Genomic DNA, 17,895 nt, shown 5'->3' with positions numbered 1-17,895 from the left:
TGTGTTGGAACCGAACTGTCGATTCCTTCCTGGGCAGGGGTCGCCGCGAAGGATCACCGACACGAGATTCACAGCAGAGAGTTATTTATTACTAGCGTGCTAGGGTCCCAAGCTCTAAGTTGGCCCTGGGACCCTGACTGCTTGTTACAGGCTGTTTATATAGGCAAACACAAGTTCAAACACAGCTTAGGGCGCGAAATTCAAACAAAGCTTTAGGCGCGTGGTAATTGGGTCTGTCTATGGCCTGAGCAAGGTGTCTTGTTCTAATTGGTTAGAGCAGGACCTTATGAGGTTTTTTCCTGGAGTTGTTGATTCCGGGAACTTCGAGGCAGGGTGGGACCCCCGGAATTGGCAGGGTGGGACCCCATGAGGTTGTTTCCCGGAATTGGCAGGGTGGGACCCTATCAGGGTGGGACCCTATTGAGGCAGGGTGGGACCCTATCCAGAGCCACCTGGTGTTAATTTTTTTTAAGTTCTTTTTTTTATGAGGCCTAGTTTCTAAGTTTTATGCGGCCTAGTTTCATTCCCTCCTCTTTTTGTGTCAGAGGCTCAATCTTGAGCCTCTTCTTCAGTCCTGAGGCTCTGGTATTGTTGGGTCAGAACCATAGCATGTACTATGTTTATTCTATTTTTAATAAGGGTGAGTAAGCGGTTGAGTATGCATGGCCTGAAAGTCAGGATGAGTGTGAGCAGGATGAGGGGTCTTAAGATGGTGGAGATTAGGGTGCTAAGCCAAGGGGATTGGTCGTACTAATTTTTAAACTAACTTTGTTGAGATTTTCTTTTTTTTTTTTTTTTGTCTAATCTTTTTTTTAGTTTTGCCATAGAATCTTTAACTATTCTTGAATGATCTGCATAAAAACAACATTGCTCTTTTAGGGCTGCACAGAGCCCGCCCTCTTTCAGAAAGACAATTTCTAGTCTTCGTCGGTTTTGTAATACAACTTCAGAGAAGTCAAGGACTCTTCAAGTTTTGTGATAGATTGTTCTATGGCTCTAAGGTCTTTATCTATGGCTACTATAAGTTGTTGCGGATGATGGTTACCATGCACTAGGGCTGCTGTCCTGGTCTTAACTCCAGCCGCTACCTTAATTCCTAACATGTCGGCGAGGGTGAGGGAGATTAAGGGCGGGGAAGTGCTTTGAGGAGTTTTTAGTTGGGGCTTCTCCGATATGGAAACCGGGGGCTTCTTAGCTTCTAATAAAACCTGGTCTGGCCTTACTGCAACAGGGGCAGTGTCTGGATTGACTAATAGTCTGATTTGGAGGGGAATTTTAGGTGGGTTGTGCTGGTATAAATAGAGACCTTATATTAACCTTGTTGTTATTTATCTGTTATCAGATTTTGCCGCATCTTCAAACTTGATGCGAACCAGGTTGCAATTTTCCGAATATCGGGTTGTGGTACAGGGCTGGACAAAGGACATGGTTATATACTAAGGTTTTGTGGCCTATTTCTACTCTCTATTATTAGTAGTCACACAGGACCAGCTTTTGCAATACAAGTGAGTCAGATCTCTACAAGTTTTTTTCATTTGTCCTGTCCTGAATCCGGGACAGGCATAAAACCCGTTCCGGCTGATGGACACCTTTCTAGCCTGTCCTTTCCATTCTTGTCTATCTTGAGGAGTTCCTAATAGGACTCCTGTGGGACCAGTAAACCGGGGGCCTGTGTCTTTTATCTTTTCTGCTATATATTTTTTTTTAGGTTGAAATAGAGGTCTGGAAACCAAGTCTTTATAGGAGCATTCTCGGAGGTCTTATTTAAGACCTCTTGATTATTAAAATTAATTATCTGTCAGGTCAGGCTAAATGGCCGGTGGGGGTTAGCGTCAAAAACTACACTAGAGACGGCGCAGGGAAGAAGGGCAAACAATAAGCAAGGAGTTAGATACGAGAGAGTCTTATCTTGAGCGGGTCCGCGGAGCGTCGGAGTTTCCATGTCTCAAGTGGTGTTGGTCTGGACGTCTCTGGAGCAGCCTTGGCGTGGGATGCGTGGATCCAAGTGGAGATTCCGTCAACCTTTATGGCTGTGGGCGTGGTCAGGAGAACAATGTAGGGTCCTTTCCACCGAGGCTTTAGTCCTTGAGTACGGTGCCATCTAACGTAGACAGAGTCTCCCACCTGGAAGGGGTGACTGGTCTGTGGATGTCCTGGTTGGTACAGTTCTGCCAAGGGGGCCCAGATTTGGGCCTGTACTGCTTGGAGTCCTTTTAGCCGAACCTGTAGGTCAATTTTAGGATCGGAGGGGGAGAAGGAGTTAAGCAAGGTTGACAAAGGGGGAGGTCCTCCGTAGAGGATTTCATATGGAGTGAGCCCAAAACGGTTAGGTGTATTTTGGGCCTTTAACAGAGTTAAGGATAGGAGGCGTCTCCAATCTTTTAAACCAGTCTCTAAGGTCAATTTAGTAAGGGTCTCTTTTATTGTTCTATCCATTCTTTTTACCTGTCCTGAGCTCTGGGGTCTATAGGCACAATGTAATTTCCAATTAATCCCCAATATCCTGGCGAGCCCCTGACTTACCTGAGAAACGAAGGCCGGCCCATTATTTGACCTAATTACCTTGGGAAGTCTGAATCTAGGAAAGATTTCTTCTAAAATTTTCTTGGCTACTATGTGTGCCGTTTCTTGCCGAGTGGGGTAGGCTTTTACCCATCCTGAAAAGGTATCTACAAACACCAGTAAGTACTTATATCCAGCATAGTGAGGTTTTACTTCAGTGAAGTCTATTTCCTAATAGACTCCTGGGCGGTTACCACGAGTTCGTTTCCTTTCCGGCACTCGGGTGGCCCCAGCGTTTACCCGCTGACAGACCTTACAGGCAGATGTCACTTGTTCTACGAGGGTACTTGCCTTTGGGATTAGAAAGTCAGTTTTTTCAATCAGTAATTTTAGCTTTCGATTACTCAAGTGTGTCCAGGCATGCATCTGCTGGATCATTGCCAGGGCCTCCTTTTGGGGAAGGACTATTTTTCCTCCTTTTTCCTAGTTTTTAGTGTCTTTGTTCTTTATAGCCCTTATGGCTTTTGCTTTTTCCTGGTCTTCTGGGGTATAAGTATGTTCAATAGTTATGTGGCTGGTTTCGTCCTACTGCGACTGGATCCTGTCCTTTCTGATGCCCGGGGCAGTGAATTATAGCCACTTCTTGAGGAAGAAAAAGAGCTTTTAATAAGGCAATTATTTCAACTTTGTTCTTGATTTCCTTTCTTTCTGAGGTTAGGAGACCTCTTCTTTCATAGATACTTCCATGAGTATGAGCCGTTGCAAAGGCATACCGGCTATCAGTATAAATGTTAGCTTTCTTTCCCTTGGACAGCTCTAGGGCCTTGGTTAGTGCTATTAACTCAGCCTTCTGTGCAGACGTGCCAGGAGGTAGTGATTGTGCCCAAATGGTGTTGTGACCATTTACTACTGCCGCTCCCGCCCTCCGGGTACCTGAGTCAAGGTAACTGCTGCCGTCTGTGTACCAGGTGTGATCCGCGTCTGGGAGTTCTTGGTCTTTAAGGTCTTCCCGTGTTCCATGGGTCTCAGCCAGTACTTGCCGACAATCGTGTGGGCTTGGTTGGTCTTCTGGTACCGGCAGCAGCGTAGCAGGGTTTAGGGTGACCGGAGGGCCAAACTGGACGCGGTCCGTGTCCAGTAGGAGGGCCTGGTAGTGGGTTAGGCATGCGTTGGTTATCCACCGGTCCGGGGGCTGCCACACTATGGCCTCTAGAGCATGTGGGGTAATAACAGTTAGTGGCTGCCCAAGGGTTAACTTAGCAGAGTCCTTGACCAGCGTAGCGGTGGCTGCCATGATGCGAAGACACGGGGGCCAGCCGGCCGCCTCCGCTTCTCTCCCTCTCTCCCTGGTCCTTTCTCTCTCACAACTGCCGCCAGGATTTTTGTTAAATGCTTATCCTTCACTCGGTTCTTACGATCCTCTCGCTCTATCTGTTCCTTCGCTAACCTGGCTTCCCTTTCCTCAGGGGTTTCTCTCTTATTTTACGCTTTTTTTTGCCTCCTTAACCAATTCCTGTAATCCATAGGTTTGGATTCCATCTAGTCTTTGGAGTTTTCCTTTGATATTTAATGCAGTTTGGTCTATGAATGCCATAGCTACGGCAGCCTTATGTTCTAGGGCCTCTGGGTCTAATGGGGTATATATTTGGAACCCTTCCAGAAGCCTTTCCATGAAGGCTGCCAGGCTTTCATCCCTTTCCTGAGTTATGGTCCTTACCTTGGCCAAATTTGTGGGGCGCTTTCCTGCCCCTTTGAGACCCGCCAACAGAGCCTGGTGATAGATTTGGAGACTCTCCCTACCTGGTGCCGTTTCATAGTCCCAGTCTGGGCGGGTGAGGGGAAATCCCTCGTCTATTTTATTGGGAAGTTGGGTTGGGAGGCCTCCTGGTCCTGGCACATTTTTCCGGGCCTCCAGGAGGACTTGCTGCCTTTCTTCAGTGGTTAGGAGGACCTGCAAGAGTTGCTGGCAATCATCCTAAGTGGGCTGGTGAGTGAGGAGAATGGATTTTATTAACGAGGTTAGGGCCTGGGGGTCTTGGGAAAAGGAAGGGTTATGGGTTTTCTAGTTGTAGAGGTCAGAGGCAGAGAAGGGCCAGTACTGGACCGTGCGATTGACAGTACAGAGGGGAAAAAGGGAGGATTGCTAAGTGGAAGGGCCTTCTGGGTCCTCAGTCTGCCGCAAGCGGAGACGAGGAGGTGTCGGTGGCCGCGTCCGAGGGGTGAGTTTGGGCCGGGCTGGAGAAGGAGACGGGGTGGAGGGAGGGGCCGAGGGAGAAGTTGGAGAAAGGGTAGGGGCCGAGGCGGTAGAGGAAAGAGCTGGGGACAAGACAGGGGGCAAGGGTGAAGCGTAAGGTGGAGGTCCCAGAAGGGGGTTTTGAGGTGGAGGAGGCAGGGGATCAAGAAGGAGAAGGTCCCTCTGGGGTTCATCTGGGAGGACTGGCTTATGCGGGTCCGGATTCCGATTCTTTGGGGCTTCTAAGGCAAGGAGGGTAGATTGGGATGGGGAAGGGGAATGGAGGAAGGGTTTCACCCAAGAGGGAGGGTTTTGGACCAGATCCTCCCAAGTAATTATGTAGGCCACCTGGTCTGGGTGTCCGTGTGGCCCAGGATCCATCACTGTTGCTTTAACCTGTAAGATAATTGGGAGGTCAAATGTTTCGTCCCGGGGCCACCCAACATGGAGGGTAGGCCACTCGGACGAGCAGAATTTTCGCCATCGTCCCTTACGGACTTCTATGGAGAGGTTGTGGGCTCGAGCCCGAACGTCAGGGAAGTGAGTCAGGGTCAGAGACAAAGGAGTCGTCAACGTCTGTCTTATTTCGTCCACGTATAACAAGGACAAAACGAAAGTAACAAAAACAAAGACCAGACAAGTAAGGAGAAGCCACGCGGCCAGAGAGTGGCGCCAAAAGATCACAAAATATTCAGACGGCAGGGGCGGCCTGCCTACAGATTTGAAGAGGCTGACTGAATCGTTAGCCTTCTCCCAGACTACCGCCAGGGCGTCCCCCGGGGCGTAAGTGGGAAGGTGCCGGACACGTCTGTCCCCCTTCCCCACTTAATTCAGAAGGAGTACTCCCCAGAGTTCAGAGTTAGCCGGCAAGACAGAACAAAACGAAAGTACCTGGTAGGTCCGTTCAGTCAGCAGTCCGTGGCCCAGGCCAGATGGGTCTCCGCCGGATGGGTCGGGGGTCCTCGGACGACCCCACTTCCCGGCCAACGCACCAAATGTTGGAACCGAACTGTCGATTCCTTCCTGGGCAGGGGTCGCCGCGAAGGATCACCGACACGAGATTCACAGCAGAGAGTTATTTATTACTAGCGTGCTAGGGTCCCAAGCTCTAAGTTGGCCCTGGGACCCTGACTGCTTGTTACAGGCTGTTTATATAGGCAAACACAAGTTCAAACACAGCTTAGGGCGCGAAATTCAAACAAAGCTTTAGGCGCGTGGTAATTGGGTCTGTCTATGGCCTGAGCAAGGTGTCTTGTTCTAATTGGTTAGAGCAGGACCTTATGAGGTTTTTTCCTGGAGTTGTTGATTCCGGGAACTTCGAGGCAGGGTGGGACCCCCGGAATTGGCAGGGTGGGACCCCATGAGGTTGTTTCCCGGAATTGGCAGGGTGGGACCCTATCAGGGTGGGACCCTATTGAGGCAGGGTGGGACCCTATCCAGAGCCACCTGGTGTTAATTTTTTTTAAGTTCTTTTTTTTATGAGGCCTAGTTTCTAAGTTTTATGCGGCCTAGTTTCAAATGTTAATTTATAACTACAGCTCAGGCCCACACTATAATCTTGGCTGTCTGATTTGCTCCCTGTGAGTTTCCACTTGGCTAGGTCCTGCTACTCACAAGAAGTAATCCTATCTTCTTTGTAGCTTGGACTCCCAGATCCAGGGAACGAAACACCATCCCCCCTCACTACAGTCCTAGTCACCCTAAGTCCTGGTGTTCCAGCCGCTATCTCTTCTCAGGACTCTTTGAAAGTGGTAATAGCCCGTTTCTACAGGGAAAGCCTTGCCTCTACCCAAAAGTAATAAATTGGCTCCATAGCCCTGCTGATGTAGTCATAATAGCTGGACATCAGTATATCAATACAGTTCCCAAATACCTATTATTGATTCTTAAAAACCACCACATATACCTCATAAATATGTATACAATTATTATGTATCAATGATAACCTAAAAAAATAAAATATGCAAAACATTTTTTAAACTATATTTTTATTTAAAATATCAACGGCCATTCCTTTTTCAATTTCTCTTTACCCAGATTTAAAAAACAAAAAACAAACAAACAAAAAAAACCTTGGTGTTCAATTTCACCCAGAGTCACCTTATTACATGCATTGAATTGCATTGAGAATGTTTTAATGAATAAATGCATATACATAAATGCATATTAATTTGATCTATTTGTATTCTATAGGCCACTGTGTGTTGGGAAACAGATTTAAATAGCTAAAACAGAACTGTAGAATCTCCGGTCTTTCCTCTGCTCCTAATGTTCTTCCTCTTTACATGTAGCCAACTCCCACTGTATCAAGGTAGTTTTGTAGCAGATGAAAGTCCTTGAGCCCATTTGGTCACACAATAGGCCAGCCCTTTACTAATTCTACTACCCTACTGAATAATTCTCTGCTTTGCATGTGCCAGTGTTGTTACCCAGGCACCCGCAGGTCCTTGCTTGCAAGGCCCTGCCTTGAGCGAAGATTGCTGGTTTGAGCCAGAGCAGTTTGTCCCTGTTGCTTGTTTGTTAAGATGAACCTGTCCATCTGTCTGCACGCCACAGACCCTGGGTGGCAAAAAGCAATAAAAGGAAAGCACTCTTTGACAGCCCTCTCGGCATAATGCCGGCTTGAACAGAGGTTATTATCTTGTAATGCCACTGTTATTTCCAACAGCCCCCAGTGGATCTGCTGACTGTGGCTAGACAAAAGGAGAGACACTGAACACAGCCCCTACACTTCCTAGGGGCAGCATTGTGCTGGGCTATCAGAGTGACTTTTACTGCCTATTGATTGGTGTATCGACTGCAATTAAGGGCCCCTTCTCCCATTGACGTTGTCACTGGTATATTTATTTAATAAATCCCAGCTTGGTCCATGACCACTGCAGGGCTGACCTAGCTAGCTTCTGTGCTTCTTGATGCACTGGGGAGACAAGTGGACTAAAAATGTGAAGATGTCCTCTAGTCCCAGGCTTGCCACTAAATTGCTATATGACCTTGAATGAATCACTTCTCTCTGGGTCTAAAGTCCCTCCTCTATATCCCAGGTCTGACTGAAGAAGAGTCTACAATTCTGTGCTTCTTATTTCAGACGTCTAGCTCCCATGGGTTGTGGCATGAACTGGTTGAGAAGGCCCCCAAAATAGCAACGAAGTAATTGCAATGTATATTCTAATAGCAGCAGCTGTAGTAACGGAGCTGCCTCCCTCCCTGGGCTTCCTCTTTAGGGGTGATATGCCAGAATGAGAAACAAAATTACTGTGTCTGTTCAGCAAATTCCTCCTGACAAAATCTTTAAGCGTTGACAAGAGTAATATACTGAAAATTAGTTTAGAAGTGTTTCAAGTTTCAAAAATCAATCAAAATCAAATTAGGTTCTGAAGATGCTGTCTGTTGAGTTTTAGGAAAAAATAAAGATTCGCTTCAGCAACTCAGGAAAGTGGCTTTGACCCCGAAAGAGGTGACTCTTTCACACAAAGTGATTGTTCTTCTTTACATCTTCCTTTAAGGCCTTTGCCAAGGACTTGACCAAGTATGTCCCTGTTCTATTCTCTCAGCCATTTGTAAATAACTTACCAGCTGACCTACATTTTAATCCCATTTCTCTCTCTTCTGTCTCCCAACCCCCAAGGCCCATCGAGAGCTAAATAAAGGAAAAAAATTAAAAAGTAAAAAACCTAGTCTTATTTCCAAGGATGGTAAAAAGGCCTGGAGGTGGTTGGGAAAAGGAATTAATAGCCCATGGCCTTTCTTAACTTGGTCTAATTGTCAAGTGCAAAAGAGCTATATTCAAGATGTAGGCATACATGCCTCTGTGGGGTTAAATGATTAACAGGAGTTTCAACTTTGGCTTCATTCTTTATCCCCATATGTAACTTAAAAATCAGGGTCTTTTATAGCCTGGGAGGATAATAATAATCACTTTGACATTTACACTTCAGTGACAGTGGCTTATTGTTTCCCACATACAATGACTTATCCCACCCGCCCTACTTCCCCTTCTTCTGTTCTTAGTGGTTTTGAGGCCTTTACAGAAGGCTTACTACATATCCACAAATCAGGCTGGCAGCCATAGTCACCACAAAGAGGGCCTTGTGTCTTTTTCTCTCCTGTTTATCAATGTCTATTATCTATGAAGCTGTCATACCTGACATACCTCTTGAAAGCTACCATTGCCTGGGCCAAAGGTGTCATTACCCAAAGTTTCCAAAGTCTTTTATCCTCTGGGGAGAGCTGAGAGAATGGCCTCCCCCTATTCTGTGCAATCTGGATCTCCAAGCATTTCTGTTTGGATCTAGAATCTCTTTGTTCCCAAATATTTTGTTAAAACAGTACATTTAGTTTCTAGCAAAACTCCTCTAACCATCAAGACTCAGACAAGGATTGGCAGGATATGTATATGTATGTAGAATGTGTATGTGTCTATGTGAGTGTGTGTGTGCACATGGGTATATGGTTGTGTGTGGACTGAGTGACTAGAATTGATATTCTGCCTTGCTATGACCACTTCATTCTCATCTAAGCTCAAAGCTTATTTTTGGATATATTAACATGGGCTATCTATAACCAATATAAATGGTTGGCAGTGGAGTTTGCTTTGTGTGTCATAATAAAGCTCTTTCAGCTGGTCACTTGAAAAAAGAGAACAGTCTGCTCCAGATAACAAACTTCTTCAACTATTGAGGAAAAAAACAAAAAAAAAAAAAAAAAAAAAAGAAAGAAAGAAATGCTGCCTATTTGGAAATAATAGATTTCCAAGTTTCAAAGTCCCAACAATCTTAGGTCTTTTAGAACCAAGTTTCAGATGTTGCCTCCATTATATATGAGATCTCTATGGTGGCCTCTTCATGGCCAAATCAGTAGTTTCTAACCTATTCATTCAGAGCTGCAGGCTCTGCCTACTCTCTATCCTACCCCAAAGGCGTACACCTACACACAAATGCACCTGCACACAGAAGGAGAGTTACATTGTCAGATTGGCATCTCAAACTACGGACCCATCATTTCAAATCATCCTCTCTCCCTCTCCTCTGCATAGTTGATATTTCTGAAGATTCCACTGATGTTTCAAGTTAGTGACAACTTCCCTTAGACTCACATAGTCCTCACGTTCAGTATGTATCTCAGTTTCTTGTAATTCACATATGTAGAATTAAATGAGTTGTAGCTTCTCTACTACACCAAAGACATTTACCCTACCTCTTCCCAAGCCTACAGCTGTTACTTCAGATACATGTGGAGGACTTACCTGTTGGCACCTCCCATCTCTCCATAGCTAGCTCTATTTTTTGATAAATATCATGAGAGACAAATGACCCTTCTTTTTGTCCTATTGTGCTTTCTTTCTTCAGCAAAATCTGGGGCCACTGTACTGCTTGATGCTGGTTCTCCATCAGTGCCTTCGCGGCTGACAGCACCTAGAGGGAGGACTCAATAATTTGCTATGTTCTGTCCCAGCTGCCTAGAAAAGAACTTGGCACACAATATATATTTGATCAATATTTCTTGATTAAACTAATGGAATGAAGGGAAGAAGGAAGGAAGGAAGGATAGAAAAGTGAATGACAAAATTAGTATGTATTTTCTGGCAATAACAATCATAATAGTATCATGTTAAACAAAAACCTGCCCTATTAAAAATACAATTTTGTCTGCTTAGTAAGCACCACATGGGCATTTGGGAAACTCAAATATACAGACAAAACTAAAAGTTGCAATTAATTCACTGTCCAAATAAAACTGCTGTTAAAATGTTGTGTTTTTATATGTCCATTTTTCTATAAGTATCAGCAACACGCTTTCCTTAACAAAATTCTTATTAATATATTTTGCTTTATAACCTCCCTTCTTTTTCTATGCTTAACTTACACATTGGGAGGTTTTTGTAATCTAATATGTTTTGAAGTTTTCTTGTAAAATATGGTTTTTACTGCATAGCATTCTGCTCATTAATATACTCAGATTAATATACAAGGTATATTGAACTAATTTCTTGTTCTTTGATATTTTGATTTTTTATTTAAGTTTATACACTTGAGTGCATCTATGATAGTTTTTAAATAAAATATTAGGTCAAAAGTTCTAAAGGGTAGACAGATGTCATGCAGGTAAGTGCCAGTATTAGACATTGCCACTTTTCTCACATTTGGGTTCTCTTTGATTGCAATGGAAAAATGAAGACGACTTCAATTATAATAGATTTTTATAAATCAATTACTTAAACATTATATAAATAGAATGAGACCACAATTTCCCTGCAGTTTAGAAGCTGGGCATAATTTTGATTCCTCTATCTCCTTTCCTGACATATAATGAACCATTAAGTCCTTTCTGTTTCACTTTCATAGTGTGTTTTCAACCTTCCTTCTTCTCCAACCCATTTGACACTGTTATAATCCAGGTCCCATGTTTGTGTTCCTGAGTTTTCAATATTGCTCTTTGTTTAGGTTTTTTGTCTCTTACTTTCTTTTTACTGTAACATTTCCCAAGTGTTTTCCATGAGACACTGGTCCCATGAGATACGTGACCAAAGAAGTCCCATGACAAACTTATGCAATCTTACTTATTATCTTCCCTCCTGGGGATACACCAAGCATATCAGTTTGCTAGATTTTCTAGGAAGTCCTAGAGTTAAACAATCAAAACCAACAAAAATAGTAAGAACATTTTTATGTAGCTTGCTTGAACATAAAATATACTAATCCTGACTCACACATTCTTTCAACAAATCATCGTTTGTATGATTACCATGAGTGATGGCCAGTTGTGTGAGTGTGTGAGTGTGTAGGTGTGTGTGTGAGTGTGACATCTTTTAACCACCAGTTGAACCTGTGCCTTAAGCAAACACTTTGGGTGTCACTCTTACATTGCATTTCACACAGCTGATGAAGTCATTTTTTAAAGACTAGATAGAATTATATATTTTTGAAAAAATTATCCAGTAAAGTAAACATTCCAAATGACTACAATGGCATTCAAGATCCGTTGGACTTTCCCTTAATCATAATGTCTTAGTCTGATGTCCCATTGTGCCCTTGCATCATCAGAAAATCAAAACATATCAAAGTTCTATCTCCTCTCCAAATATGTCATACTTTCCCAGATTTTTATACCTGATTTCTGCTATTTCTTCTGTTGATCTTTTCCAGTGATGATATTTGGTTTATCACCAATAGCAAATATTAAAATCTTGCAAAATCATGCCTATCTTCTCCAGTGGTCACTTCACTCATATCCTTCAAATTCCAATGATGGCTTCTCTACAAAACATTTTCTAATGCCCTGAAAAAGCTGTCCCTCCTGTCTTAACAGCCTCCAGGTAGGCAGACTGGTGATGTTCACCTTCCTTTTATAGATGAGAAAACTGCATAATTGTGGGTTCTCTGCACATTCTGTGATCTTTGCTAACCACCTGGTTACATCTCAAAAGATAAGAGGTTAGAGAGTGAAGAGGATGGAGGGAGGGAGTGTCCAGGGACTTCCGGAATCTCAAAAGGGATGAACACTTAGCTAAGACACGAGAGGCCTTAACTAAATCCCAAGTTTGTTTATGGCCGTCAGAAATGTACCTGGCACATTCAGTTCTGATTTTCAGGGATTTAAGTTTAGCTGGCAAAGGAAGTTGTATAAACTCAGGAAATGGGACAGGAAAAAATATGAAAGAAAGCCAGCTAATCAGAACCTATTAAATTCATAAAAATGTGTTGGCTTGAATTATAGTTTTGGGGGAGATATTAGTTATAGTTCACTATTCAGTAACTATTGGCATTATGAGTCCCTAAATTAGCTGTTTACTGACTTATTTAAGCCAATCGTTAAAATGTCCACATTCTGACAAACTGCGAGGATTTTGGGGCAAGCATTATGAGTACAATTATTAACAGCCTACATTTTATTGACGTGTAACACTATGTAGAATGGTTTTACATCTAGAATACTCACCATAATACCCATTTTATAGAATGGAAAGCTAAGACTAGCTTCTGATAATGTTGTGATTATTCAGAGCTAACAGAAATAGGAATGACAAAGTTAGGGCTTGAAGCCATATGTTATAAATCCTAGTGATGTCAAGAGGGCTCACATAGCATGGAGTGATTTAGTAAGCACCTGCTTCTCAGTTTTTAGGACTGCCAGGCATTGAGGAAGCCGAGGCATCCATGAGACGGAGGGAAGTCAGATGGCATGAAGCCCTGCAGACATAACGTTGAGGGCAAGGATGGGAGCCAGAGCCTGTCTTCCTGGTTTGTACTTCCTGCTTCTGGCTCTTGTCTTTTATCAGGAATGAAAGTACTACCTGTGTTATCTGAACAATGGTCTAATCTCTTTCAGTACCCGGTACTGAGAAAGATTTGACTAGAACACATTGGGAAGGGATTTATGTAAGACTTGAATATGTTATTAACTGTGGGTAGCTGGAGTTTTAGATAAATGATGATGAATACATGTTTATTATCTTGATCACTTATTTTATAATGTTTCTTGAAAGTTTACTCTGTGTCAGATATTATGCATAGCTCTCAGCTGTATGAAACAGACGAAGCCCTTTGTATTTAAGGGGCACAGACTCCAACAGACATAGCAGTAAGGAAAATCTTAATCTTTCTGGGGCATCTGGAACATTTCAATAGACAAAAGTTATGGATATGTTTTCCTGGAAACATAGACACACACATATGTGGACTCACACTTTTACTTATGGGCATGAGATGAGAAATTCAGAATCTATTTAGACTTCTCTAAAGACCAAACATTTCCCTCCTAGACATCCATAAACCTCAGGTAAAGTATTCTAGGACAGAGCATCATTAATGTGAACAAATTTTTATTGCTTCCTACAGTATTCAGGGCAGTAGGAACAAAAGGGTAATGTCCAATTGACTGTTGTCAACTCACATCACTACCACATCCTTCTAAGTCTCCTTGACATTGTGGAAAGGCAAACAAATTACATTCCCAAGGATATTTTTGCCCACTGTGGTAGTGGTTCTAGGTTAGAGCTTGATAGTGAGAGACATTAGATCTGGAAAGCAGAAGGGAGTAAGAATCCATTATCAACTGAGATATTTCTAGCCAGTTACATAAGAAAGTCATGAAATTTACAATGACTTGCCAGGAAGCTTTTAAAAAAACACATATACTCAGTACCATGGACTGAGATGGATGGCAGGAGCTTCCCAGTGATTCTTTTGAATTCTAGTTGTGTTCTGGATAATGTCTGAGAACAACCCACTTCTGTGTTTCAGGATGAGGTCTACAATGACAACTTTCTGATCCTTGCTCCCTTAGCTTCCAGTGGTTGGGTAAGCCATTAATTTCCTATTTAGTCCTTCTTACATGAAATACATCAAATTGTTTCTGTTTTCTTGACTGAACACTAACTGATACATGGAGTACGGTATGGTCTCTATTTTTGTTCTCCAAGGTGTAAACATTGTTTTCTGTAAAGAGATAAATAGCAAATATTTTTGGCTTTTCCTGGCAGACTATCCTTTTTGTAACTATTCAACTCTGCCATTGCATCAAAAAAGCAGCCATAGACAAGATGTAAATGAGTAAAAGCAACTGTGTTTCAATAAAATTTTATGTATCAAAATAAGTGCTAAACACCTACATCAAGAAGATAGAAAGATCTCAAATTAACAATCTAACGTCACACATAGAGGAATTGGAAAACAAGAATAAACTAACCCCTAGCAGAAGAAAAGAAATAACTAAAATCAGAGGAGAACTGAAGGAAACTGAGACTCAAATATTTGTACAAAGGATCAACAAAACCAAAAGTTGTTTTTGAAAGGATAAACAATATCGATAGACCGCTAATTAGATTAATAAAAAAGAGAGAAGATCCAAATATGCACAATCAAAAATGACAAAGTTGACATTACAACTGATTCCACAGAAATACAAAAGATCTTCAGAGACAATTATCAACACCTCTATGCACAAAACCAGAAAATCTAGAAGAAATGGATAAATTGCTAGAAACACACAGTATCCCAAAATTCAGTCAGGAGGAAATTGAAATACTAAATAGAACCAATGTTGAGTTCTAAAATTGAATCAGTAATAAAAGACCCACCAACCATAAAAGCCCTTGACCAGATGGATTCACAGCCAAATTATACTAGACATACAAAGAAGAGCTGGTTCCAATTCATCTGAAACTATTCCAAAAAATTGAGGAGGAGGGATGCCTCCCTAACTCATTCTATGAAGCCAGCATTACCCTGATACCAAAACCTGGCAAAGATGCAACAAAAGAAAAGTGCAAACAAATATCCCTGAGGAACAGAGGTGCAAAAATCCTTAAACCAAATACAACAGTTCATCAAAATGTTAACTCACCACAATCAAGTAGGCTTTCTTCTTGGATAGTTCAACATATACAAATCAATAAATGTGATTTATTACATAAGCAGAATTAAAAGCAAAAGCCATATGATTATTTCAGTAGACACAGAAAAAGTTTCCGATAAAATTCAATATCCGTTCATGATAAAACCCCTTAAAAAATCTGGGCATAGAAGGAACATACTCAAAATAATAAGAGCCATCCATGATAAGCCCACAGTCAACATCATATTGAATGGGCAAAAACTGGAAGCATTCTCCTTAAGCACAAGAACATAACGAGTATGCCCACTTTCAACACTCCTATTAAGATAGAATAGAATAGAATAGAATAGAATAGAATAGAATAGAATAGAATAGAATAGAATAGAATAATTATTTGGATTCAACAACCCAAATAAGAAAAGAAAATGTCAAATTATCTGTCTTCACTGATGATAGGATTTTATACCTAGAAACCCCAAGAAACTCCATCAAAAGTCTTCTAGAACTAAAAAATGCTTTTAGTAAAGATCTAGTATACAAAATCAATATATGAAAATTATTAGCATTTCTATACACCAATAACATTCAAACTGAAAGCCAAATCAAGAATGCAACCCCATTTACAATAGCCACAAAGAAAATAAAATGTCTAGGAATAAATTTAACCAAGGAGGTAAAAGATCTCTACAAGAACAATAACAAAACTCTGCTGAAATAAATTATAGATGGCACAAACAAATGGAAAGACACTCTATGCTCATGGATTGAAAGAATCAATATCATTAAAATGACCATACTGCCCAAAGAAATCTACAGATTCAATGCTATCCCTATCAAATTACCAATGTCATTTTTCAAAGAATTCGAAAAACAACTAAAATTCATATGGATCCAAAAGAAAAGCACAAATAGTGCTTTTTCTCAGCAAGAAGAACAAAGTCGGAGGCCTCACATTACTTGACCTCAAACTATACTATAAGGTTACAGCATGGTGCTGTTACAAAAACAGGTACCTAGACCATTGGAACAGGTTGGAGAACCCAGAAATAAAACTGCACGCCTACAATCATTTGATCTTCAACAAAGTCAACAAAAATAAACAATAGAAAAAGGACTCCCTATTCAATAAATGGTACTGGGATCACTGGTTAGCCTTATGTAAAAGAATGAAACCAGATCCCTGCATTTCATCATATACAAAAATTAACTCAAGACAGATTAAATATTTAAATGTGAGACCTTAAACTACAAACTTCTTAGAAGAAAACTTGGACAATACCCTTTTTGACACAGGCCTTGGCAAATAATTTATGGCTAAGTCCTCAAAAGTGATGGCAACAATAACAAAAACTGACAAATGGCACCTAATTAAACTAAAGAGCTTTTGTACAGCAAAATCAACTATCAACAGAGTAAACAGACAGCCTCCACAATGGGAGAAAATATCAGCAAACTATGCATCTGACAAAGGTTTAATATCCAGGATCAGTAAGGAACTTGAGCAACTCAACAACCAAAATACAAACAACTCCATTAAAAAGTGGGCAAAGGACTTGACTAGACACTTCTCAACACACATGCAGCCAACAAACATGAAAAAATATTCAGCATCACTAATTATCATAGAAAATGCAAATCAAAACCTAGACCAATGGAATAGGTTAGAGAACCCAGAAATAAAGCTGCACACCTACAATCAAAACCACAATGAGATACCCTCTCACACCAATCTGAATGGTTATTACTAAAAAGTCAAAAAACAACAGATACTGGCAAGGCCCTGGAGAAAAGACAATGTTTACATACTGTTGGTAGGAATGTAAATTGCTTCAATCACTGTAGAAAGTAAGTGTGGAGATTTTGCAAAGAACTTAGAACTACCATTCAACCAGCAATTCCATTATTGGACCGACACCCAAAGAAAAATAAATTCTTCTACCAAAAATACACACGTATGTTCATGTGTATGTTCATCAGACCACTATTCACAATAGCAAAGACATGGACTCAACCTAGGTTCCCATCAACAGTAGACTGAAGAAAGAAAATGCGGTGCATAGATACCACAGAATACTATGCAACTATAAAATAGAATAAAATCATGGTTTTTGCAGCACATGGACAGAGCTGGTGGCCATTATCCTGAATGAATTAACACAGGAACAGAAAATCAAATACCTTATGTTCTCTTGTACAAGTGGGAGCTAAACATTGGGTACACATTGGCATACAGATGGGAACAATAGGCACTGGTGACATTATAGAAGAAAGAGTGGGAGGAGGCAGTGGCTAAAAAGCTACCTATTGGGTACTATGTTACTACCTGGGTGACAGGCTCACTCATACTCCAAACCTCAGCATCATGCCATAAACCCATGTTACAAACCTGCATGTGTACCTCCTAAATCTAAAATAAAAGTAGAAATTATTTAAAACAAAACAAAACGTGTTGCACTCTACCCAAAATAAATTTGGCATTGTTTGTTATCATAATTGTAGTTAGATTTTAGCTCTGCATCTTTTATATTTCATCAGGTTTTGTTGAGTTTAATTATAAATCCATACATGTTTGTTAAGAAAAGCTGGCTTGATATTTTCCAATGGCAATTACATTTTATCCAAAGGAATAAAATGTCTTAGAATAAAAACTGCAAGAAACTTTAAACAAAAACTTTATATATAAAAACAGTTAGCAGGCCAGATTTGGCAGGCAGGATACATTTTGCCAACTTCTACTTTAGAAGATTGAGTTAATCATAATTCTCACTACATGGCTTACAGTCCCATTGATCCATGAAAGCTCTCTCTTCAAATTTCCTCATTTGATT

The 17,895-nt window shown here is 41.3% G+C and overlaps 1 protein-coding gene and 1 long non-coding RNA gene across 11 annotated transcripts in view; both read right to left on the bottom strand.

Annotated features, from left to right (window-relative positions):
* Nucleotides 1–17,895, bottom strand: part of LOC139358205 (uncharacterized) — a 128,437-nt gene that overhangs the window by 54,739 nt on the left and 55,803 nt on the right. The gene's annotated exons all lie outside the window — the stretch shown is intronic.
* Nucleotides 2,812–6,685, bottom strand: LOC139358204 (uncharacterized). 2 transcript variants are annotated; one of them, XM_071078248.1, is made up of 2 exons: nucleotides 5,627–6,685; nucleotides 2,812–4,486 (listed from the first exon to the last, which is right to left on the bottom strand). In XM_071078248.1, the coding sequence occupies exon 2, from the start codon at nucleotides 3,794–3,796 to the stop codon at nucleotides 3,062–3,064; it is 735 nt and encodes a 244-aa protein (XP_070934349.1). In that variant the 5' UTR covers nucleotides 3,797–4,486; nucleotides 5,627–6,685; the 3' UTR covers nucleotides 2,812–3,061. The 2 variants fall into 2 exon arrangements, with proteins under 2 accessions (XP_070934349.1, XP_070934348.1); XM_071078247.1 differs by lacking the exon at nucleotides 5,627–6,685 and adding an exon at nucleotides 5,084–5,390.

This window comes from Macaca nemestrina, chromosome 14 (assembly GCF_043159975.1).
Source record: "Macaca nemestrina isolate mMacNem1 chromosome 14, mMacNem.hap1, whole genome shotgun sequence".
NCBI lineage: Eukaryota > Metazoa > Chordata > Mammalia > Primates > Cercopithecidae > Macaca > Macaca nemestrina.
Note: the sequence above shows the minus strand (reverse complement) of the source record. Positions and strands in the feature narration are given on the sequence as shown.

What these genes read in the sequence shown, in the direction of transcription:
- LOC139358204 (XM_071078248.1), bottom strand. Translation starts at nt 3,796, where the DNA reads ATGGCAGCCACCGCTACGCTGGTCAAGGACTCTGCTAAGTTAACCCTT.